Genomic DNA, 25,898 nt, shown 5'->3' with positions numbered 1-25,898 from the left:
CCTACAATATCTTTGAAGTATGTCTGTACTTTCATAATATCTTTTTCATATGCCCCATTTTTCCCCTGACACTTCAGAGCTCCAAGCCCTGAGTTTCTTGAAATAGTGACTGTTTTTTACCTTTCTTTGTAGCCCCATCATTTTGCTCGATACCTGGCATATAGCACACATTTAATAAATATTTATTGACTGAACTGGACTTATTTTTCCCTATAATAAATAATATTACTATGAACAATTTTTTAAACAAAAATATGTATTTTTTTTCCTTTTAGGAACATCCTTAGAATACAGTCCTTACAGTCAGATCAGTGACTCCGAAGATAGAAAGTTTTATATGTTTTATTATATAATGTCACATTACTTTCCAAGAAGATTGTACTGGTTCACATCAGTATTGAACAATGCACTTGATTCTCCACAGCCATAGCAACAATGAATTTTGTAATTTTAAAATATAATTGCCAATTTAATAGTCATGAGGTTATATTTCAAAGTTATTTTAATTTTTATTTCTCTAGTTATTGGAGAGTTTTAAAATTCCATCCAGTGTTTATTGATCTTTTGTGTCTCTTATTTCAAAAACTACCCATATTCAATTACTTTGCTTGTAAGATATTTAGGATACATGCACAAACACAAGATAGGAAAAATCTAGCTGGGTAGCAAATTCTTGTCATTCACTCATTTCAGTCACAACTCTCTTTTTGTGGCTCTATTTGGGATTCTCTTGGCAAAGATATGAAATGGTTTGCAATTTACTTCTCCAACTCATTTTACATATAAGGAAATTGAGACAGAGTTAAATGACTTGCCCAGGATCACAAAACTAGTGTCTGAGACTAGAGCCTTCCTAACTCCAACCTTAGCATTCCACTTCACTACCTAGCATCAACAACATAAGTGGAAAGAAAGCAAAAATAAATGGGTATAATTATAGTAACCAAGTTTGGGGCCAAAGAGATATGAGGATATATGTCCTTTCTTTTTTTGCAAAGATGGGAAGCCACGGATACAAAATACTGCATATAGTGTCGTTTAGTTGATGGATGGATTAATTTTGCTACACTACTATTTTTGCTCTTTTTTTATTCTTTGCCAAAAGTTATGATATTCTAGTTGGGTGAGGGATAAGAGCTATATTAGAAAATGAAAATATAATAAAACCAAAAGATAATTTTTTTAGAGAAAAAGATCCTCCATTATACATTGATTTCAACAGTAATCCCGAATGATTTCCTGGAAGAAGTAGTTCCTGAATTGTGCTTTGAAGATGGGTAAGATTTTAAAAGATTGATTGGCAAGAGGTGATATACATGGTAGCATTCTAGACAGAAAAAGAGTATGAGCAAAGAAAGTCGAGGCAGAAATGAGTTTACTCAGTTCAGGAAACAGCAAATATGCCTGTTTAACCAGAGCAGGGTGTCCATTTTAGGGAATGGAGGGAGACAAAGCTAGAAAGGTAGAATGAAGCCAGGTTGTAAAAGATCCAAACTGTCAGGCTGAGTCTGACTATGATAGTGGCTTAAAGTACCTAACATCAAGTCAGAAATTCTCTCCCAGAGGTCACTAGTGAGGGGAATGTGACTGCTCTAAGACAATTCTCATCGCTGTCACCAGATAGGACCCTGAATAGGAAATCTCCGTATTATTAGTAAGTTCATTTCAAATCATTGTAAGAACATGACTTTCCCCATGTGACCTAATCTCCATTCGAACAGTGTGAACTCAATCATCATGTGAATGATTTTCCCCATGTGAACCATGTAAATCTAATCAAGGTATGATGTGACTTCTGTGAGAACTTGACCATTCTCTCACCCATAAGAGCATATGTTTTAGCTCCTTCTCCTGTGAGAACTTGACTATTCCCTCACCCATAAGAGCATATGTTTTTGCTCCTTCTCCTGTGGGAACTTGACCATTCCCTAACCCATAAGAACAGGTGTTTTAGCTCCTTCTCCCATGAGAACTTGACCTATAAGCTGGGAACGTACTACATGTGCTTTAGCTCCAACTACATGATTCCAGGAACTCGCCACTCCTTGGAACAGTGGCGATAAGGATTGTCGATAAGGACTGGCCCCTTTGTCGATGCAACACTTGACTACAATCACCTGGAGCCCTTGTTGGTACTTCTCTGTCTTAAATGATGTCTTTATTTGGCTCAAAGCCTTCTTTGTCCTGACTCCTATAAAAGGTGGGTAAAGCATCCTCTATTCGGAGCCTCACCCACGGAGATATTCATCTGCCTGGGACCCATTTTTCCCAATCGAATTGAAAGCTGAAGAATGGGACCCCCAGCCACTTTCCTGAGCTCCCTTGAGTCGGTGATGTACTCTCTCTCTCTTTTTCATCTATCCTAATCATAATCCTCATTATTCTTTGTCTTTTATGTATTATTTGCTGTATTAGTTGTTCTTGTAAGCATTCTATTCCATGTATTGTTTAACTAAATTTTACTTTCACTTTGAGTCCAAGAGTGTCATTTATAAGAGTGAATCCAAACTTTTCTCTAAAATCACAGAATAGACCTCCAGACTGGCAAGAAACTGCAGTTCTAACAAATTCAAATGTATTTCTCTGGGGGATTAAACAAATCTAATAAGATGACTAAAAAGATCACTCCCTAGTCATTCCAGATCTCCCATCATCATCATGGGACCAACATCCTTTGAAAGAATGGAACTATCTCAGCCAGTTATATAGGTTCAGGCAAATCATTTCATTTCTCTGGGCTTCAGTTTCCTCCTCTATAAAATGAGGAACTTGGATTAAATAATCTTTAAAGCCCTTTCTAAGCTCTGAATTTGATGATTTGTAAAAGTCTGCCTCTCAAGAGAAAGAGGAACTGGCATATTTCATGACAATCTTAACCATTTCACTATTGTATATACCTTGTCCCCATCCCAAGAATTCTTGGAAAGCTTTCAAAAAGTTGAGAAAAAGTTTCTTTTATCTCCCTCCTGAAGCTATAAGGATCAAACCCTCACAAGCAAAACCTGAGTGGGAATTTGAACTTTACCACTTTGATCAATCACCAATTCCTTTGGATTTTTCCTTCATAATGTCTTTCACAAGCATCTCCTTTTGTCCATTCTCACTAAAACCACAGTTTGGGGAATTTATCACCTCTTTTCTTGAGTACTGCAATAGCATTTTGAGTAGATTCTCCTTTTTTAATACAACTTATTCACAATGCGAATCAAATCTTCCTAAAGTACTGTTTTCAGCAGGTCACTTCCCCATCCAAAATTCTCCATCAGTTCCCTATAATAAAGTTGTGATTGTTGTTGGGTCATTATTACTAAGTGGCATTTGATCCTTCATAAACCCATTTGGGGTTTTCTTAGCAAAGATACTGGAGTGGCTCATTATTTCCTTTTCCAGCTCATTTGACAGTGAAGGAAACTGAGGCAATAGAGAGGTAAGTGACTTGCCCAGGGTCACATAGTGCATCTGAGGCTAGATTTGAAGTCAGGAATATGAGTCTCCCTGACTCCCAAACCCAGCAATTTGTACACTATGGCATCACCTAACTGCCCAAAGACATAAAAACTAAAATGAAATATTCTCTACCCTCAAAGACCTTTCATTCTATGGCCCCTGCTTTTCTCTCCATATGCTCTGTGCTTTTAACACAGTGTTCTGCATGTAGAAAAAAACTGAGTAAATGCTTCCCTTCTACTTCCTTCATAAGGGAAACAACATATTGAAAAATACATTTAATGAGCAGAACCAGGAGGTCATTTAACACGGCAACAAGATTATATGATGATCAATTCTGATGGATGTGGCTCTTTTCAACAATGAGGTGATTCAGGCCAGTTCCAGTGATCTTGTTATGAGAAAACTATCTACACCCAGAGATAGAACTATGGGGACTGAGTATGGAATTTTCTTTTTGTTGTTTGCCTGCATTTTATTTTGTTATTGTTTTTCTTTTTGATCTGATTTTTCTTGTGCAGCACAATAATTGTATAAATATGTATGCATATATTGGATTTAATATATATTTTAACATATTTAACATATATTGGATTACTTGCCATCTAGGGAAGAGTATGGGGGGGGAAGGAAGGAAAATTTTGAAACACAAGGTTTTACAAGGGTCAATGTTGAAAAATAATCCATACATATGTTTTGGAAATTAAAAATGTAATAAAAAAAAGTCAGATCTAATCAATTGGGGAAATTTTTTTTAAATAAATAGAAAAATACATTTTATAATATATATATGCAAAGTAATTATGGAAAGAGGATACTTGTACTTGGAGTGATAAGGTGAATTTCCTTTAGGAGGCAGCATTTGAGCTGATCTTTTATGACAAAAGAGAGGGCTATTGTATGGCTCCAAGAGACTCAGAATGGCTACCGCTAGCCTCTTCTCCCTCTATCCTTCTCCAAAGGAGACTTTCATTCCTACTAACAGGGGGAGCAAGAGATTGGAACTGAAGGTTGCTGTACTCCTCTCAGAGAGGAAATCCCAGGCTAGAATTATATACATCTGCTCCCTTAAATATTACTAGTCTAGGGGGTATGATTAGGTTTAAATTAACTTCTGATCACTGTATCACTTAGAGGGAAAAAGGGAAATCCAAGGATTGGCCCTTTCCCTTTTAATAATATTTGCACAATAAACATATATAACCACTAGCCATCTGTCCAAATTCTATCAAAACAGAAATCAGAGAAAGTATACATAGAAGAATATAAACCAAACAATACAAAATGAAGGAGCTCTATCCCATTAGGATCTAGATAACTTAGCTCAACTGAGAGAGAGTATCTTGGATCACACACCACAGGAAACTTCCCAAAGTCACTAGAGTAGCAAACTGGAAATGGGGACATGATGGCAACAGCCAGGTTCTCTCATGCTTTCCCAGAGGCCTCTCCTTCAGCACTCTGAACAGTGGTTGACCTCTTCCATTTTTCTTCTTTTTTATTATTTTTATTAAAGTTTTTTAATTTTCAAAATATATGCATGGATAATTTTTCAACATTAACCCAAGTGAAACCTTGTATTCCAATTTCCCTCTTTCCCCCTCCTCCCCTAGATAGCAAGTAATCCAATATATGTTAAACATGATTTTAAAAAATGTTAAATCCAATATATGCATACACATTTATACAATCAAATCAAAAAGAAAAAAATGAGAAAGAAAATAAAATGGAGGCAAACAACAACAAAAAGAATGAGAATACTATGTTGGGATCCACACTCAGTTCCCACAGTCCTCTCTCTGGGTACAGATGCCTCTCTCCATCACAAGTCTGCTCATTTCACTCAGCATCAGTCCCTGTAAGTCTCTCCAGGCCTCTCTGAAATCATCCTGCTGTCCATCTTCCTTCTTGAAGCTGGAAGATAAAAGCACTTTAAATGACTTGATGCTTAGAGTCCCCAAGAGGACTTGAAGAATGACAGGAGAAGGTTAGAGCTCTCTTGCCTCTCGTCAACTCTGCCTTCCCCTTGATCCAGGGCAGAGTTTTCCAAATCCACCAGTAAGGAGTCCCATACCAATGGGTTCTGGAACAGGGGCTAAACTCTGACGAAAGCTAGGGAATCCATGAAGTAGAGGTGAAGGGGGAGTGCATTCTAGATATGGGGAACACAAGGACTGTCAAAAAAAAATAGACTGGCGATTGGGTGTGTGGAGGAGAGGATTGTGCATTGGACCTGGAAAGATAGTCTGAGACCAGGTAGTAAAGGCCCTTAGAAGCTAAACAGAGAAGTTTGTATTTTATCTTAGAAGCAAGAGGAGCTCTGTGTATGACCCGGTAGAAAGAGTACTGGATTTTGAGTCCTGGGCTCTGCTACTTACTACCTCTCCAAGTCTGTTTCCTCATAGGTAAAATAATGGGATAAGGCTCAATGACCTTTGTGGTCTCTTCCAACTCTAAATCGGCAAAAAAGACTTTACTCAAGGTCTAAAATAAACATGACATGTTTGTAATCTGCCTCGTTTTAGGTGATAAACTCCATAACCTGCTTGAGTAATCACAATCTCCTTGTTCTTGTCCAAAAGGAAATACATTTCCTTCCTGAGACCAAAAGTATAATCTCATGATTACACTGGCTATCGCCTCCTGATAAACCTATATAAAGCCAGAGACTTTACACAATTCTCTTTATCCAATTCCAAGCATTATTAAGTTCTCACGAGGTGCCAGGCAAAAGTAAGACTGTCTCTCCCTTCAAGCAGATTCTTTTGGGGCATTCAAGATATATGGAGATAGGTAAATACAAATGTGGACCAAACATATTTATAAGGACAAATGTATCAAAGGACTACCTCAATGATCAGGGGAATAAATTAAGTACATAATACAGAGTAGTAAACAGTCATAGTTACCTGATGTTTGATTAACCCAAAGATCTATACTTTTGGGGTAAAAACTCAACATTTGACAAAAATGTCTGGGAAAACTGGAAAGCAATTTGGCAGAAATTAGACATAGACTAACATCTTATACTGCATACCAAGATAAGATCAAAATGGATAAACAATTTAAACATAGAGGATGATATTGTAAGCAAAATAGAGGAGCATGGGAAAATGTATCTATTAGATCTATGGATAAAGAGACAGAGAGGATTATGAAAAATAAAACAAATAATTTTCATTGCATGATATTAAAAAAAACTTTTATACAAATAAAACTAATGCAACCAAAATTAGAGGGAAAATAGAAACCGGTGAGGGGAGGAAGAGCGGGGTTTTACAGCCAGTTTCTCTGCTAAAAGTCTTATTTTTTGTTCATAGCTGCCCTTTTTGTAGTGGCAAGAAACTGAAAACTGAGTGGATGCCAAAAATGGCTGAATAAATTATGGCATATGAATGTTATAGAATATTATTGTTTTATAAGAAGCGATTAGAAGGATGATTTCAGAGAAACCTGGAGAGTTCAACATAAACTGATACTAATGAAGTGAGTAGAAGCAAGAGAGAGATTGTAAATGAAAACAAGATTATATGATGATCAATTCTGATGGACATGGCTCTTTTCAATAATGGGATAATCACGGTCAGTCCCAATGATCTTGTGATGAAGAGAACCATCTGCACCCAGAGAGAGGACTCTGAGAATTAAGTGTGGATCACAACATAGTATTTTTATGTTTTTATTGTTGTTTGCCTGAATTTTGTTTTCTCTTTCTTTTTTCCATTTTTTTGATCTGATTTTTCTTGTGCAGCATAATTGTGGAAATATGTATACAAGAATTGCACATATTTAACAGATATTGGATTACTTGCCATCTAAGGGAGGGATGGTGGAAAGGGAGGGAAAAAATTGAAACACAAAGTTTTGCAAGGGTAAATTATCTATGCATATGTTTTGAAAATAAAAAACTTTAATAAAAGAGATTTTGTTTTCTACTTAGGGGTTCATATGCCAATTTTGTTTTATTTTATTATGTATTCACTTTATGTATGAAACTCCAGAATTTTAATAGTTTCTTAATTTTTCAATTGAATTTTACAACACTGTACAAACAAAACTAATGTAGATAAGATTAGAAGGGAAGCAATAAACTGGGAAAGTATTTTTACAGTCAAAGCTTCTGATAAAGACCTCATTTCCAAAATATATAGAGAATTGACTCTAATTTATAAGAAATCAAGCCATTTTCCAATTGGTTAATGGTCAAAAGATATGAACAGACAATTCTCAGATGAAGAAATTGAAACTATTTCTAGCCATATGAAAAGATGCTCCAAGTCATTATCAGTCAGAGAAATGCAAATTAAGACAATTCTGAGATACCACTACACACCTGTCAGATTGGCTAGAATGACAGGGAAAGATAATGCGGAATGTTAGAGGGAATGTGGGAAAACAGGGACACTGATACATTGTTGGTGGAATTGTGAACACATCCAGCCATTCTGGAGAGCAATTTGGAACTATGCTCAAAAAGTTGTCAAACTGTGCATACCCTTTGATCCAGCAGTGTGTTACTACTGGGCTTATATCCCAAAGAGATACTAAATAAGGGAAAGGGACCTGTATGTGCCAAAATGTTTGTGGCAGCCCTGTTTGTAGTGGCCAGAAACTGGAAACTGAGTAGATGCCCATCAATTGGAGAATGGCTAAATAAATTGTGGTATATGAATATTATGGAATATTATTGTTCGGTAAGAAATGACCAACAGGATGATTTCAGAAAGGCCTGGAGAAACTTACATGAACTGATGCTGAGTGAAACAAGCAGGGCCAGGAGATCATTATATACTTCAACAACAATACTATATGATGATCAATTCTGATGGACCTGTCCATCCTCAGCAATGAGATGAACCAAACCAGTTCCAATGGAGCAGTAATGAACTGAACCAGCTACGCCCAGCGAAAGAACTCTGGCAGATTACATTGAATTCCCAATCCCTATATTTTTGCCTGCCAGCATTTTGGATTTCCTTCACAGGCTAATTGTACGATATTTCAGAGTCCGATTCTTTTTGTACAGCAAAATAACGGTTTGATCATGTATATTTATAGTGTATCTAATTTATACTTTAATATATTTAACATCTACTGGTCATCCTGCCATCTAGAGGAGGGGGTGGGGGGAAGAAGGGGAAAAACTGGAACAAAAGATTTGGCAATTGTCAATGCTGTAAAATTACCCATACATATAACTTGTAAATAAAAGGCTATTTAAAAAAAAAGAAGAAGAAGAATTTTACATCACAATGTGTTTAAACTGAAAAAAAATAAAATTATGAATGAATGGCTTTGGAAAGATTTTGTATTCACTTAATAAGGGCTGAAAAATGTTTTATTAATTACAATTTATTACTACATAGAAAATAACTATCTTGCTTTAAATGATTAGTAAAATTTGATATGTGAGGTGAAATATCTTACAACTAATTTTATTTGCTCTGAGTTTATTTCATTTTATGGAACAAAACAAGTATTTCTATAACGTTGTATAATTTTAACAAAATGATTTCACATGAAACAACAAATCTATTATATGCAACTTGTTCTTTTTAAATATATAATAAAACTAGCATGTGCATTTAAAAATAAACAATAAATATATAGGGAACTGAGCCAAACTTATAAAAATAAAAATCATTCTCTAGTTGATAAATGGTCAAAGGCTATAAACGGAGTTTTTCAGAAAAAATCAAAGCTGTCAACAGTTACATGAAAAACTGCTCTCAATGTTTTAAATAACTACTGATTAGAGAAATGCAAATTAAAACAACTCTGAGGTACCACTTCACATATATTAGACTGATGAACATGACAAAAAAGGAAAATGGCAAATGTTGAAGTGAATGTGAAAAAATTTAGACAATATTGCATTCCTGGTAGAGTTGGTAACTAGTCCAACTATTCTAGTAAACAATTTGGGAACTACCCCAAAGGACTATAAAATTTTGCATACCATTTGAGTCAGCAATACAACTACTAGGTTTATATCCCAAAGAGATGAAAATAGAAAATTCCCTTTTTGGAAAATATATGTACATAGTTATGTATATGATACAAAAAAATGTATGTATGCGTGCATATATATTTATAGCAGCTCTTTTTGTGGTCATAACAAATTAGAAATTGAGATGGATGACCACCAGTTGAGGAATGGCTAACAATTTGTAGTATACAATTGTGATGAAATGCTATTGTGCTATAATAATATATATAATAGCACACGTAGAAGGAATAAACACAGAAAGAGGGTATGGGTAAAAGATGAATTTGAAAGAATGACCATAATAGAATATAATTAAGGGATGAGAAAGATAAGTATACTGGGTTCAGAAGGAAGAGAGAAAGAGAGAATGGGGTAAATTATTTCACATGAAGAGACATGAAAGACATTACAGTGAAGGGAACTTGGGAGGATGGACTTGAAACTTATTCTCTTCAGTGTTGGCTCAAAGAGGGAATAAGATACACAATTATCTGAAAAGAAATCTACCTTACCCAACAGACAAGTAGGAAGGGAGGAGATTAAGTAAAGAGAAGTAGGAGGGACTGACTGAAGGAAGATCAGATTATGGGAGGTGATAGAAGCAAAATACTGTTGAGGAGGGAAAAGGTGAAAGCAGAGAGATGACAAATAGAAGGAAAAATAGAATGGAGAGAAATATGCAATTAGTAATCATAATTGTGAAAGGTGAAGGGGATGAACTCTCCCATAAAACAGAAGTAGAGAGGAGAGTAGATTAAAAACCAGAATCCTACAATATGTTGTTTACAAGAAGCATAGTAATACACATAGATTAAAGGTAAGGGATTAGAGTGTAATCTATTATACTCCAGCTGAAGGAAGAAAAGCAGGGGTAAGCAGAGTCTCTACTGGATCTGTATCCCAAAAAGATCATAAAAGAGTCACATAAGCAAAAATGTTTTTAGTAGTTCTTTTTGTAGTAGCAATAAACTGGAAATTAAGGGGATGCCATCAAATTGAGAAATGGTTGAATAAGTTATGGTATACGAATGTAATGGAAAATTATTATTCTATAAGAGATGAGGAGTCAGCTGATTTCAAACTACTAGAAAGACTTATATGAACTGATGTTGAGTGAAGTGAACAGAGCCAAGAAAATACTGTACACAGTAACAGTAAGATTATGTGATGATCAACTATGATAGATTTTGCTCTTGGGATGGAAAATGCCATCCACATCCAGAAAAAGAATTATGGAAACTGAATGTGGATCAAAAACCTAGTATTCCCATTTTTTTTTTTTTGTTGATTGCTTTTTTGTGTGGTTTTTATATTTTTTCTGATTTTTCTTTTACAACATGACTAATTTGGAAATTTGTTGTTTTTTTTTTAAATAAAACATATGCTTAAAAAGAAAAGAAAAGCAGGGATAGCTGTCCTGATCTCAGAGAAAGCAAAAGCAAAATAATCTACTTTAAAAAGATAAGGAAGGAGAGCAACTAGATGATGCAGTGAATACATCACTGGCCCTGAGTTCAAATCCAGCCTCAAACAGTTAACACTAGCTGTATGATCGTGGGTGAGTCACTTAACTTCAATTGACTCACACATACAAAAGTAATAATAATAAAATGAAAAAATAAAAATAAATTAAAAAGGAAAGAAACTATATCTTGCTGAGAGGTATCATCAACAATAAAACAATCTAAACACATATGTACCAAATGGTATAGCATCCAAATTCTTAAAGAAGTTAAGTAAGTGGGGCAGCTAGGTGGCCCAGTGGATAGAAGACCAGTCTCTGAATCAGGAGGACCTGAGTTCAAATCTGACCTTAGAGATTTAACACTTATTAGCTGTGTGACCCTGAGGACTTAAGCCCAATTGCCTCTCAAAAACAAAGAAAGAAGTTAAATGAGTTATAAGAAAAAACAGACAGTAAAACTATATTAATTGGGAACTTCAACTGTCCCCTCTAAGAACTCAATAAATGTAACCAAAAAATAAATAAGAAAGACACTAGGGAAGTAAATAGAACATTCGGATTATAAAGGAAACCAGTTATATTGAAATAGTATCAAAATATTTTAAAAATCAAGTTCATAGACCCCAGGTCAAGAACCCCTGCCTTAAATTCTATCTATCTATTTATTTATCTTGCTGAAGCCTCCTCCAGAAGATTTCTTCTTCCCCAGAGCTGTTGATATTAACCACATAATTAATCATTCTGGTTTTGGGGGGGGAGAGAAGGGGGGACTTGTTCCCCTAAACAAACTATAAACTTTTTGAGGATAGGAGACACACATTTTCATAGAATCTCAGATCTGAGCATACTCAGCATCAATATATATGTATATTCTGTGTGTATATAGTGTGTGTATGTGTATATGCATATATATATATAGTTTATGTGCATATATATAGTTATATGTAACACTGTTAAATATACCTACTAGTTGATTTAAGGATTATTGGACAAAGCAGTTCTTTCAGGGGAAGCTTTTAGTGAGAACTGCCACAGTTAATTCAGATCTGATTTACATCCTCAAAAAAAAGAAAATTCCCCAAACCAGATTGCATATGATTTCACTACAGGGGCCCGAGAACTGTACAAGGCCAACTGGCACCCCCAACTGGGAATTCAAACAGATTACAGGACCCTGACCCCTGTTAGGGAAATCCTCCACCCTCCCTCCTCCTCTTACTGCATCGAGGGAGAGGACCCAAGCCTGGCCCAGTTCCAGGGAAACCTTCATCGAACGTGTGATAAACATCCCAAAAGTCAAGGTGATGAGGGGGGCCAACTTTAAAAAGCCAGCCTGAGGACTGCGGAGCCCCAGCGTGCTTCCCTCTGCTGCCGATATCCATCCAGCCTGGCTCCGACCTCCCACGCCCTTTCTCTCTAGCCATCCCAAATCAGGATGTGGTGGTTCCTCATCGCCTCCCTGCTGACCCTGCTATACTATTTGTGGCAAAAGCTGGGGACTCTGGGCAAGAAATATCCCACTTGTCTGCCCTATCTGCCCATCCTGGGCAGCCTTCCCTATCTGAACTCCTCTGACCAAGCACACATCTTATTCACCAAGCTTAAGGAAAAGTACGGCCACATCTATGCCTTTTGGATGGGGCCTTCGTACGCTGTGGTAGTGAACCAGTTCTCACTGGCCAAGGAAGTGCTTCTCAAGAAGGGCAAGGATTTTGCCAGCCGCCCCCGAATGGTAAGTATTGTGATGACTGCCAGTAACCCATGGGGAGGGTCCCTGAGGAGAGCCATGAACAGGTTGGATCAGGGAGGTAGGAGCTGCAGTGTGGCAAGAGGGGATACACATCCCTTTTTCTGGACTTGGGAGAGAAGTAGCATGACAGAGCGAGTTGCTAGTTCTCCTTCAGTCTGTGACTCAAGGAATAATATCAGCCAAATTACAGGACCTTCTGGGCTTCAACTTCCTTGTCTGCAAATTGGGGGTAACTAGTATCTGAGCAGGAAGATTGACACATTCTCTTTTCTTCCTCAGAGTTTTTCTCAGTCTTTTCCAGATGACAATTTCCCTTTCTCTCTAGTTTCCAGCTCTGGCCATGCTCAGCTTTCTCTCCCCTATCTCAGCTTTGGAGGGCCCCAGTAGAAACTCCTTCCAGAGTTTGTCCATGGAGATTAGCATCCATCAAAGCTAGACAATAGCAAAGAGAGGAGGAATTGAAGATAGGGAGGCAGAAATGAATTAGGAAAGAGGGGAGAAAGGGTATGTGGATACCCTCCTCTCAACCCTTTCCCTTCCTGGGGATACCAACAGTTTCAAGAGCAGATATCTTCCCAAAAAAAGTGTCCCCCTCAAGCATTGAGAATCGAGCGATGAATTTGGGAGGCAGAATTCCTGACAGAATCCTAGCTCTGCTACTAAGCTGTACAATTAATTACTTGTGTGTCCTCTAGCAAGTAATTGCCTCTTGATGAGCCTCAGTTTTCTCATACGTAGAATCATGGGATAGTGCTACATCATCTCTAAGGTCTGTACCAGATCTCTGAAGATACAGACAGCACCACAGAACACAGGGTCTGGAGTCAGGAAGATTTAGCTTGGCGAATTCAAATTTCTGGAAGATACTTAGTAGCTTGTGATTCAGGACAAGTCACTTTACCCTGTGTGCATCAGTTCCTTTTCCCATAGAAGCTGTGACCCAAGTTATGTTGGAAAACTCCTTCTTCTCTGGTTCTTTGGGCCCAGACTGAGAAATCCTACAGCCTGCCCATTTTCAGAAGAGCATACAAAGAACGAGCGAGACAGAGAGACAGGGAGATAGAGAGGGACAGAGACAGAGAGACAGCGACAGAGACAGAGAGACAGAGAGAGAGAGAGGAAAGAGAGAGAGGTGAGAGAGAGAGAGAGAGAGAGAGAGAGAGAGAGACAGAGAGAGAGAAAGGAAGAGAGACAGAGAAAGAGCGAGAGAGAGAGAGAGACAGACAGACAGACAGAGACAGACACAGAGAGACAGACACAGAGAAACAGAGAGAGAAAGGGGGAGAAAGAGAAAGAGAGAGACAGAGAGAGAGAGAGAGAGAGAGAAAGAAGGAGAGAGAAAGAGAGAGAAAGGGAGAGAGACAGAAAGGGAGCAAGAGAGACAGACAGAGACAGACACAGAGAGACAGACAGAGAGAGAAACAGAGAGAGAAGGGGAGAAAGAGAGAAAGAAAGAGAGACAGAGAGAAAGAGAATGAGAGAGACAGAGAGAGAGAAAGAGAGAGAGAGAGAGAGAGAGAGAGAGAAGGAGAGAGAGAAAGAAGGAGAGAGAAAGAGAGAGAAAGGGAGAGAGACAGAGAAAGAGCGAGAGACAGACAGAGACAGACACAGAGAGAAACAGAGAGAGAAGGGGAGAAAGAGAGAGAAAGAGAGACAGAGAGAGAGAGATTGAGAGAGACAGAGAGACAGAGAGAGAGAGAGAGAGAGAGAGAGAGAGAGAGAGAGAGAGACAGAGAGAGAGAGAGAGAGAGAGAGAGAGACAGAGAGAGAGACAGAGACAGAGAGAGATTTTAGTGGGAATTGAAGAAAGCCAGGAAGGATAAGGAGACAAAAATCAGGTGCATTCCAGGCATAGAAGACAGCCAGTGACTACGGCCAGTCTGGAGACAGATTGTCTTACTGGAGGAAGAGCAAGAAAGCCAGGCTCCCTGGATCTCAGACTGTGTGGGTGGGCGTGTGAAGGGAGGGAAAATACGATGTAATAAGAAATATAAGAAGATTGCCACGTTACGAAGGGCCTTGAACGACAAACAGAGTTTCTCTCTGTCCCTGGAGGTAAGGAGGGGAGGGGTGACCCGCTCAGCCCCGCTCGTTCCGAAGATGAGTTTATCAGCTAAGTAGAGCAGGGTCCGAGGGGGGACGATTGAAGAAGCCGAGTAGAGCGTTTGGAGAGTCTCAGGTAGGGGCCGCGGCCCAGAACAGCGCGGGCCTGGAAGGGCTGAGGAGAGAAGGGAGCACAGAGGAGAGACTGGGAAGCTAGAGTCGGTACACCTGGGGAAGGTGACGTGGCGCCCTGGGCGCTGGATGGCAATCTCCCCTGGGGAAGGGAGTAGAGTGTGGCGCCCCTACATCCCTAGGTAACCACAGACATCCTGAGCGGCTCGGGCAAGGGCATCGCCTTCAGCCAGTACGGCCCCCAGTGGCGGATGTACCGAAAGCTGGTGCAGTCCACCTTCTCCTTGTTTAAGGATCGCTCCCAGAGCTTTGAGAAGATCAGTGAGTGCCGGGACCTGGGGGCTGCTCATCGGGAGGGAGGGGCCGGGGCCCCGAGCCCCCGGAGGGGGTGAAGAAATGCTCCCAGGCTGCTGCCGCCACCTAGTGGCCGTCCCCAAACTGACGGGCGGGTGCGAGGTCGTCGGGGGCCCCTCGGTCTGCCCTCAGCGGCCTTGCCTTTCCTCGTCTCCCCAGTCTGCCAAGAGGCCACTTCGCTCTGTAAGTCCCTGGCCGCCTCGCAAGGCCAGACCATGGACCCGGCTGTGGACTTTTTCCTGGCTTCCGCCAATGTCATCTGCCAGTTTTGCTTCAGCACCTCCTGGAAGCAGGACGACAAAGACATCGAGATCATGATGAACTTCAGCGACACCATCATCAAAAATCTGGCCCAGGACAGCCTGGTGGACATCTTTCCCTGGGCTCAGGTGAGAGCCCTGGGGTCTGCCTCGCCCCCGCCCGTCCCCTGGGAACACTGTGGCCAAGGCGCCCAGCCCCTCATCGCCATCTTTCCCAGCGCTTTGGCAAAGGACGGACGTGAGCCGCCTCCTCAACAAAGCTATGAGTGAAGTCTACGCGGGTCCCTGCTTCCTGGGAAATGATGCCGTTCTTCCGCTTGGAGCCCAGCCCTGAATTAGGGACTGCTTTGTACCCTTTCGTTGCTTGCCTATTCTTTGCCTAACTGAACCATGAGCCCCCCCGCAGCAGGGACTACTGACTTCTTCTGCTTCTCCCCCAATTGTTGCCAAAGACAAGGATTTACACAGAACAGATTCTAAAAAAAAATCCACACACTCGCCATTAGCTAGACATGGCAAGGGGCTACCAGGCCTCTTCCCACCCAGTGGGTCCTCAGGGGTTATGGAAGTGTCCAATAAAGAGGGAATCCAGAGGGTGAGATTCCCTGGAGAGATAGAGTATCAGGGACAGAGGGCCCAGTCTGGGGGGCAGGGTGTGAAGTGAAGTGGGGGAGATGAGAGTGGGAGCGGAGAGAGGGTCTGCCTTAAAGACCAACCCTTCTATCCCTCCCACCTTTCTAGCTGTTCCCCAACAAAGAACTGACACTGTTGAAGGAGAGCGTCATGATACGGAATAAGCTACTGGAGAAAAAACTTAAAATTCAAAAGGTACATGACAGAACAGTGCAAGCTTGGAGGGGTTGGAAGAAGGGGGGAAGCTGTTGTTAAGAACCCCCATTCTCTGTATCTATTGAAGACAATGCCAGAATACCTTGGCTGTGTTCCTGCTCCTGGACACAGGTTCTCCCAGCTGGGTTTTGGGGTGGGGTGGGAGCTAAGAGGAGAAAAATAGGGAGAGGGAAAGGGGTTCAGGGTTCTGCAGAAGGTATATCCATTTCCCACTCCCATCATCTCAGGAGAAATTCAACATAGATTCTGTCAACAACCTCCTGGATACGCTACTGAAAGCCAAGGTGAACCACAATGGCCAAGTGACCCAGGAGCCAGAGATCACAGATGAGCACATCCTGATGACGGTGGGTGACATTTTTGGAGCTGGTGTGGAGACTACCAGTAGTGTTGTCAAGTGGTGCATTGCCTACCTGCTGCACTATCCTCAGGTGAGACTATCATTCAGCATTCCTTAGTGCTCAGACCAGGGCCCCCAGAAAGAGTCCAGGAAAATCTGCTGCCTACCTCCACCTCTCCTGACATGTCCACAGTATGCAGTGGCTCTGGCCAGTGATCAATGACTCCAGCACTAGGGCTGCTTGTGTTATCCCACCTGGACCCAACTGTGTGAGCAAACATCTACGCAACAACTCCCTGCCCCCTAATCCCTCTCCAAACACTGACCAGAGATCCCAGAGAGATATGCCCCCTAGGACCTATGCCCAAGTACTCATGTCCCTGCTGTTTGCCCTGGAACTTGAAGGTTTATAATCCATGGGCAAACATTCCATTGACCCCATTCCACCCATATCATAAGGGTACAGCATCCACCTCAAGATTCAGCTTCCCAAGCTTAAAAGTCCCATCATATATAAACCTCCATATGGTTCCCAGGTAAAGGAGAAGATCCAGAAGGAAATTGACCAGAAAATTGGCTTTAACCGAACACCTGTACTCAGTGACAGGAATCAACTTCTCTACCTGGAGTGCACAATACGTGAAATACTCCGCATACGGCCAGTGGCTCCCTTGCTTATCCCTCACATGGCATGTTCTGACAGCAGGTATGTCCAATTCCCTTATCCACTTACTGAAATACATACCACCAATACTCCTAATCACCCACCAATCAATCAACTCATTACTGATATTACCACTGGGAAGTCAAAGAAAAGATAAAGGAAAAGGGAGAAACAAGTCCCAGGGAAGAAAGGGATTAAGCCACTCCTCCAAATGAATTCACCAAGTATCTATTAGGTATACCAGGTTCAGAACCTTGTGCTAAGTTCTGAGAAGGAGTACGAGGACAGATAAGAAATAAGTCTATGATTTAATAAGGGAGATAAGGCAAGGGACACATTTGACTGTGATACCATTCAGATTGTGATAAGTGTATAGGAGAAATATAGACTTAATACTATTAAGACAGCTCAGTGGGAGGAGATCACTTCTGGTTGTACAGAGCAAGGAAGGCTTCATGGAAGAAATGGTAATTGAGTTGGGCCTTGAAAGATGGGAAGGATTATTGCAAAAGGCAGGTGAGGTTGGAGTGTATTGTAAACATAAGAAAACTGTGAGAAATATATGAAGGTAGAAAAAGACAAAATGATTTCTCAAAGAACTGAAAGAAACCAAAGGATAAGCGAAAAGTAATCTGGTGGGATAAGGCTGAAAAGTGGGCTCAGGGCAGATCATGGCCCACCCTGAAAAGACACAACCCATGCTGTATTTGAATACCACTGAAGAGTATGGATGTTATTTTCCAGGTCAATGATCTCCAAAGTAAGAGATGTGACATGCCCTCAAAGGAGGTATAGCTTGACCCTAAGGGATCAGCCAAGTTGAGAGAGGGAAAATGGGTTATATTCCACCCAGCCCAAGACAGTCAGTCCTAAGTCTCGTCTCCAAAACAACCAAAACTACCCTTCACTCATATCAGTCCTCTGCTCTCAGTTGTGCAAGCTTCCAATCTCCCCTCTTCTGAGCTGGCCAATCAGCCCTTGAGAGCAGTTAATTTAACATCTAACCACAATAGCCTCAAAGGGGCCACTGGGAAAATCTCCCATCATCACCATGCAACTTTTTTTTAACTAATAGGGGTGTATAGCAATAATAGGATTAGTAGTAGAAGTAGGAGGGGGAGAGGAGGAAAAGAAGGAAGAAGAAGGATATAATAGGGGATCTGGATGGGTCATTCTGTAGTACAGAAAAGGGATTCAAGCTAAGAGTGGAGATGTCCAGGAGGCAGATGGGAAAGTAGGTATGAATTGGGAAAAGAGATTGGAGCTAGAGCTATGGATCTGGGGATCATCAATGTAATTGATAATTGAAACTGAGAGCAGATGAATTCACTAAAGAACAAAATAGGATTTTCCCTTCCATATCTCAGGAGTATGGTTGTGGCATCCTGTGATCTGAAAAATCTGAGTAAATATTTTTGATCCTCCATACTAAAGAAGAAGTCTGCATTTTTTTCTTTTTCTTGTATGAGGTGTTTACAATACCTTGTTGTAAATTTGGGTTGATACTATACAATGCTATATATATTTTATGCATTTCTGAATTTCTAAACTTTTTCTGTGTGGTCTTCTGGCCTTACCTTCTGTGGCTTCTGTAAAATTCCTCAAAAGTTCCCATTTAATTTTGTTTTAAAATTAAGATATATATTTATTTAAGTAGATATCTATTTAGTATTCATTTAATTTCTTACACCAACCTGTGATATATCAAAATGGTGATGGAGAAAGTTACAAGGTTGGAAAAAATAACTATAGAGAGAAAAGGAGAGTCTAAGACAGAGGCTGATGGGATACCTACATTTAAAAAATGATGGTTATTGAAGAGAAATGAAAGAAAATAGAGAGGAAGCTGTCAGAAGTAGGTGAAAATCATAGGCATACAGTCATAGAAGCTAAGGGAAGACTAGGCATTAAGAAAGAAGTTAGGGTTGGCAGTGTCCAGTGTTGCAGAGAGATTGAGAAGGGGGAGGCTTCACCAAAGGGAACACTAAATTTGGCTGTTTGGTTATTAGAAAGTCATTAGTGATATTGGAAAGGTCAGTTTTAGTTTAAAAATAGACATTCACAGTATGCAGAAAGCTCTAAGCATGGGAAAGAAGGGAAAAAAGAAGGGACAGTATCACATGGAAAGATATATCTTCTCTTCAAAGCATTGGAGAATATACCATCCCTAAAGGCACCAGGATCTACATCAATCTGTGGTCCATCCACCATGACCCTACAGAATGGGATGAGCCAGAAAAGTTTAAGCCAGGTGAGTAAGTCAAGTTAATTATCGAGTAATTTATTAAGAATCTTCTGTGTGGAGGACCTGAATTCAAATCTGACACTTAACACTTCCCAGCTGTGTGACCCTGGGCAAGTCACTTAACCCCAATCGCCTCAGGGGGGAAAATATCTTCTGTATGAGATCATTATACACGGCAACAACAAAATTACAAAATGATCAATTCTGACGGATGTGGTTCTTCTCAACAAAGAGATAATTCAGGCCAGTTCCAATTATCTTGTGATGATGAGAGTCATCTATACCCAGAGAGAGGAGTATGGGAACTGAGGGTAGACCACAACCTAGCCTTTTCACTCTTTTTGTTGTGGTTTGCTTGAATTTTCTTTTCTTTCTCATTTTTTCTCTTTGATCTGATTTTTCTTGTGCAGCAAGATAATTGTAGAAATAGGTATACCTATACTGAATTTAACACATATTTTTACCATGTTTAACATACATTACATGCCATCTAGGGGAGGGGGCTCGGGGAAAAGGGGGGAAAATTGGAACACAAGGTTTTTCAAGGGTCAATATAGAAAAATTATCCTTACATATGTTTTCAAAATAAAAAAACTTCAATAAAAAATAAATTAAAATTAAAAACAAGAATCTTCTGTATGCTAGACACTGTGCTAAGAGCAAAGGTCCCCATACAAGGGGCTTCTTGAACTCCTAGGACATCAAACCCAAATTTCTGGGAGGTAAGAAGCCACCTCTTTTTCCTTATTCCTCTTCCTTGAGGTTGAGACTGTCATTTCCCTAGTCCAAGGACTATCCAAGGATTATATTTCCCTCTTTAAACCAGGAATTCCTCAAATGTAGTCTGCTTTTAAGGCATCTGGCATGTTTTATTTCCAGAGGGAAATTGTTTCCTCTTGCTGACCCACTCACTGATTGTTCCACAGAACGATTCCTGGACAAGAATAAGGAGCAGCTCATCATGCCAACTGCCAGCTACTTTCCCTTTGGATGTGGACCTCGAGTCTGTATTGGGGAGTTCTTGGCTCGGGCAGAGTTGTTTCTCTTTCTGTCTTGGATTCTCCAAAGATTTGACCTGGAAGCACCTGACGATGGAGAACTACCCTCCTTAGAGGGGAAATTTGGGGTGGTATATCAGATTATTCCCTTCAAGTTAAAGTTCAAGTTGCGGAAGTCCTGGAGGGAGGCTCAGCTCAGTGCTTAGAGAATAGTTAAATTCTCCTCCATTTTAGCTGAGGAACAATCATAAACAAAATGATGGGGGACCAACTTAACAAGTTAACATGAGGTTCTGATCTGGGCAAACACAACTGGTTCAGCACTACTGATATTACCACTGGGAATCTACCTAAGAAAAACTCCTCTCAGGCACTTTCAGGATCTTAGCTGCTGGAAGGTGCTGAAAGAGACAGCATGGCCATCTCTCCAACTTGCTCATTATTTGAGCAGCTGGGAAGGGACCAAACCATGGCCCCTTGAATCAATCCATCCTCCAGACTGACTCCTCAATCAGCTCCAGAGTCAGCTGCCCCACCCACCAGGTTCTTTGTCTGGAAGGGTAAAAGATTTATGAGGGGGTGGTGAGTTGGAAGGCAAGGGAGGGGCAGAATGAAGCATTTCAAATGTCCTCAGAATCTGAAATAATAAAGCTTTTTGCACATGTGTGATGACCAGTAGATAGGTCAAGCTGGATAAAATGTTCCCTTTTATGTGGGAAGGGTCAGAGCTGACATCAGCTGCTCTGTTTTGAAACAACCAAAGGAAATGGGAATCTCATCAATTTAGAAGCTCCCTCACCCCCTACACACACACACACACACACACACACACACACACACACACACACTCACTCACTCACAGGTACTCCCCAAAGCCAACTTGCCTCCTGGAGCCCCTAGTCTCATTCTGCACACTCTACCCCATGTATGGTATCCAGTAATCAGAGACTCTCTATACAGTCCCAACACCTGCTAATCATGGAAGTATCCCATTAGTTTCAGGATGGATCATCCAACTAAGAGCCAATGGACCCTTTCCTTACTTAGTCTTCTTCCAACCTACCTTATAGGACACGAATTGATTCCCAAGATTGTGTTCTTTTCACCCTGCCTTGGAGAGGTACATGCCCACCCTGAAAAGACACAACCTATGCTGTTCTCTGCTTCCAAAGATGATGCTCCTGATCCACCAGTGACTGGGAAGGGGTCAAACACCATCCTCGTAGTGGAGAGGGTCTACATTAAACTTTCCACATAGTGCCTTAGTTTCCTAAGTTCCTTGTGAACATGGACCTGCACTGGCAGGATGAGAGAGAGGGGCAATCTGCAGACACCTTATGCAGGAGATGTGAGGGGTAGGGAGAACTATGGCCTGGTGGTCCCATTAGACTCTGGGCTATTAGTTATCTTAAACATATTTTGCAGTTACAATCATTCTTAATATTGGCAGTCCAAAGGTAGGCTGGAGCCAATGGAACCGGCTCTCCAGAGGTACTTGTTAAGTTTAAAGTGTAAACATTTATTCCTCAGAAATCAGCAAATGCTACAAATCAGGTCTTGATTTACTGTTTTGTTGGTAGTCTAAGCTTCAGGAAAAGATGGGGAAAAGTGGTAATAATGTATGTTAAATTTAGAAGCATGTGGAACTCTGGGGAGAGCCAGCTTATAAACCTTTGCCAGCATACCCGTGACTAGACTTTGCCACACCAGCCACAATCACTTCCTTTCTTTCTCATCCCTGGTCTGGAGTCCATTACGGGCTGGAGGCTTCTGCTCCAGCTGTCTGAGCCTCCTGATCCCACTCAGACAGCGCTTCCAGGTTTGGGCATTCTACAAATATTATCAGGATCCCATGAGGTTTTTACCACCTTCAAAGGGTTGTCTCTACTACTGCCTTCCATTCCCTGGGCCTTCTGATCTCACTTTTTTAGTACCACTTTTGCCTGGGGTTTGAGGATATCATTAACAAGTGGTGGACTTCCTACTTTGGGCCTCAGTTTCCTTGTGTAGAGAAGGAAGGAGGAAAAGCCATCTTTAAAGCATCTTCCAACTCAAAAGTTCTGTTCTCCTTCTCTGGCTGTTTTGACAAGCTGTAGAGATTTCCTATTCACTCCCCTTTCCCTGACAGTAAAAGTCCTCCAGTGTTTCACAGATGGCTTGACTTTTATCCCTGTAACACTAGAATGCTGGACAATAGTTCCATCCATGAGTGTTTATGGATTTAGCCATCTTGTACCAATCAGTGACACACTAATTCACCAGCTCGGTTTTCTTTATCCCGCTCAGCCTATAAAGCAAATCTGATTAATGAACACTTATCAATTCAAACTAAATACAAACAGCATGGAGCAGCTGCTCTCCATTCATCTTCCATTTAGTTATGACAAGGGAAGCCTTCATATGTGTCTTATTTGGGAAACCTCTGGGATATGAAATGGGTCATATTCCCAAGAACCCAATTTCCTTCAAGGAATCCCAGGATATCCAAACAACTGTCTTGCTCAAGTGAATTCCTCTCAGGGAAGCTTGTAACCCTCAGGTAGATCACCTGGAAAAGGCCCCTCCATTGGGTTCATTGCTTAGTGAACCAAAGCAGACCCTGCCAATGATCATGGCTTTCACTGTGCCTACTGAGAGTTTGGAGATTTCTAGATCAATTTTGCTTTTTTTTAAAAGCACTTTTCTTTTAAAGAATTGTTTTGTAGGAAGACTTCCTGAGAGAGCACAGAGGGAGGTATACAGAGAGTAATTTAGGTATTATAACAACTCCTATTAAATAACATTTTGAGTTGAAAGGGACTTTAGAAGCCATCTGTTTTGGAAAAAGCCATGTGGCTATTATAGAGAAGCAGCCAGAGCACAAATGTCTGTAGTTAAATTGATTGCTGTGAGACCCCAGACATTGCGATCAGCCTGTATGGGGCCTGGGTGAAGAAAGCTTGAAGAAAGGAGAAAATTGTTGATTTTCTTACACATTACTCATCTCCTGGCACTCTGGGGTCCAGGCCTGTTTGCTGTCCTTCATTCCTGACGCCCGTGTCCCAGTTCCAAGCCTTTGCTCTGGCTGTGCCCCCTGCTCGGAATGTTCTCTTTCCTCACTTCTGCCTTTTGGAATCCCTGGCTTCCTTCAAGATTCAGCTCCAGTGGTCACTTTCAGAAAGGAGGCTTTTCCTGTCACCACCCCTATATTACACTCTAGTCTTTACTGCCTGGAGTCTTTGTTACCCCAGCCCTAGTCTCCCAAGCCATCCCTAAGAGTCCCAGGGGTGAAGGGGACAATGAAGATAAAAGTCTCTGTTAGCATGGTTAGTTCCCTTGCTTAATAAGAGAATCTGAATTACCTGGTATTATCTGCTAGCAGACCAAAGCCAAGGCACTAGAACTGACCCTGAAGGCCATGAGCACAGCCTGCCCCTCAGCTTGGGGATATGAGCCCTCCTTCTTCATGTGGCCTCTGACACTAGCTGTGTGACTCTGGGCAAGTCACTTAACCCTGTTTGCCTCAGCTTCCTCATCTATAAAATGAACTGGAGAAGAAAATGGCAAACCACTCCAGTATCTTTGCCAGGGAAAATCCAAAGTGGGGTCACAGTGAGCACTGAAATGACTGATAACAATTCCTCAGTCTCCAGCCTCCTTCATTCAGAGGCCATGGGAGGTAGAAGGGGAGAGAACAGAAGCTTGGACTTCCCTTGGGAATTAAGCAGCTGTGGTTGGGAGAGGGGAGGTTAATTTCTCGCTTTATCTGATCCCAGTACTCCTGCTGGGAGCCAGTCATGGCAGTACAGAAATCAGAGGTTTGTTTCAAAGTGATTACAGAATTGGCTCTTGAATAGACATCAAGGCAAGCTGGAACAGCTCAGAGGACTGAGACCAGAATTCTGGAGGCTCAATAGATAGTGTCCTGCTCCAGGGGTCGGGAATACTCATTTCAGTTACTGCTCCTGACACTTATTGGTTGTATGATTCCCATTATATTGAGCTAAAATCGGCTTCTCTGTAAATGCTACATATTCTCAGCCTTCCAGAAGCCATCTAATCCTCTGAACAAGAAAGCTTTTCTGCAATAAACCTGTACAGGTATTGTTTGAAGACCTTTAGTGAAGGAATCTTTCCATCCAGAGCCAGCTCTTTTTACTTAAAACTGTTTGGAAGCTTTTAAAAATAATTTCATTAAACCTAAATCTGCATTCTTGAAAGAAGGTGGGTTCTAAACTCTGATACCTGCTGTGTAAAAATTCACTAATTCCAGTTAACACTTAGTGCTTAAGAAATGCTCATTGTTGACCGACTCTCCCTCCAAGTCCTATCAACTTTAAACCAAACAGCATTGCTTGCTGTTTCTCTTTCATCCAGCAGGCTGAAACATTCTAAGCCCACCTGCTCCATAATCCTTATTCCTTCAAACCTAGCTCCTGTGCTGTTTCCCAAAGCACTAAATAAATGCCAGTTAACACTATTTCCAGACTATGCATCCAATGGAGATGGCCCAAAACCTGAAGACTCCATACCTTGACCCCCACCTGCTTTCGTTAGGTGAGAGGGGAGTAAAGCCCTTTAAAACTAGCCTTGAAGCAATTGGACATCTCTCTCATTAGTAGTCTTGAAAAACTAGTCCACAAGACAACATTCTCTCTCCTCCTCCCTTTCTCTTTGCCACAGGGACTGGGCTGGGCTTAGACCTTTGCTGGAGGAAGCTGATAAGCAGGTTTAGCTGTTCTCTCACTTCCAAAATGTGACAGAAAACCAGCTAGCATGGAGGCAGAAAAGGAAACAGAATTCTATCTTAGTGCCTTCCTTCTGAGATTGCATCAACATTTTTTTTCAGGCATGTCGGAGCCTTTGGTGACCCCACTTGGGGTTTTCTTAACAAAGATACTGAGATGGTTTGCCACTGCCTTCTCCAGCTCATTTTACAGATGAGCAAACTGAGGCAAACAGGATTAAGTGACTCGCCCAGAATCACACAACTAATGTCTGAGGCCAGATCTGAATTCAGATATTTGTTTTATAGTAGTTTAAATGCTGTCTTCCATATTATAGACTAAGCGATCTTTGAGAACAAAGACTGGTCTTTTGCCTTTTTTGAACTTTCAGCGCCTGGCACTTAATAAACTTCAGTTAACTGACTTGGAGCGTTCTTAATAATTGCATTAGATGTATTTGGCTCTTTCTAACAATAAGGTGATTGAGGCCAATTTCAATAGACTTGTCTTGGAGAGAGCCATCTGCATCCAGAGAGAGGACCGTGGGGACTGAATGTGGATCACAACATAGTATTTCCCTCTTTTTTCTTGTTTGCTTGCCTGTTTTTTCTTTTTCATTTTTCCCTTTTTGATCTGATTTTTCTTGTGCAGCATGA

At 40.9% G+C, this 25,898-nt stretch overlaps 2 protein-coding genes across 2 annotated transcripts in view; one reads left to right on the top strand and one right to left on the bottom strand.

The window, feature by feature from the left end:
• BORCS7 (BLOC-1 related complex subunit 7) overlaps nucleotides 1-25,898 on the bottom strand; it is a 65,217-nt gene that overhangs the window by 12,263 nt on the left and 27,056 nt on the right. The window lies entirely within an intron of this gene.
• On the top strand, nucleotides 12,244-21,214 carry LOC127551531 (steroid 17-alpha-hydroxylase/17,20 lyase). The gene is made up of 8 exons (XM_051981320.1): nucleotides 12,244-12,633; nucleotides 15,009-15,147; nucleotides 15,340-15,569; nucleotides 16,182-16,268; nucleotides 16,517-16,720; nucleotides 17,166-17,335; nucleotides 19,441-19,544; nucleotides 20,465-21,214. Exons 1-8 carry the CDS (start codon nucleotides 12,337-12,339, stop codon nucleotides 20,740-20,742), a joined length of 1,509 nt encoding a protein of 502 aa, XP_051837280.1. The 5' UTR covers nucleotides 12,244-12,336; the 3' UTR covers nucleotides 20,743-21,214.

Source organism: Antechinus flavipes, chromosome 2, assembly GCF_016432865.1.
Source record: "Antechinus flavipes isolate AdamAnt ecotype Samford, QLD, Australia chromosome 2, AdamAnt_v2, whole genome shotgun sequence".
In the NCBI taxonomy this organism is placed as follows: Eukaryota; Metazoa; Chordata; class Mammalia; order Dasyuromorphia; family Dasyuridae; genus Antechinus; species Antechinus flavipes.
This window is presented reverse-complemented; position numbering and strand designations above follow the sequence as displayed.

What these genes read in the sequence shown, in the direction of transcription:
- LOC127551531 (XM_051981320.1), top strand. Translation starts at nt 12,337, where the DNA reads ATGTGGTGGTTCCTCATCGCCTCCCTGCTGACCCTGCTATACTATTTG. An exon ending in ATGGCATGTTCTGACAGCAG is followed by an intron (nt 17,336 to 19,440) that starts GTATGTCCAATT and finishes TTCTCTTCAAAG; the next exon opens with CATTGGAGAATATACCATCC. An exon ending in GCCAGAAAAGTTTAAGCCAG is followed by an intron (nt 19,545 to 20,464) that starts GTGAGTAAGTCA and finishes ATTGTTCCACAG; the next exon opens with AACGATTCCTGGACAAGAAT.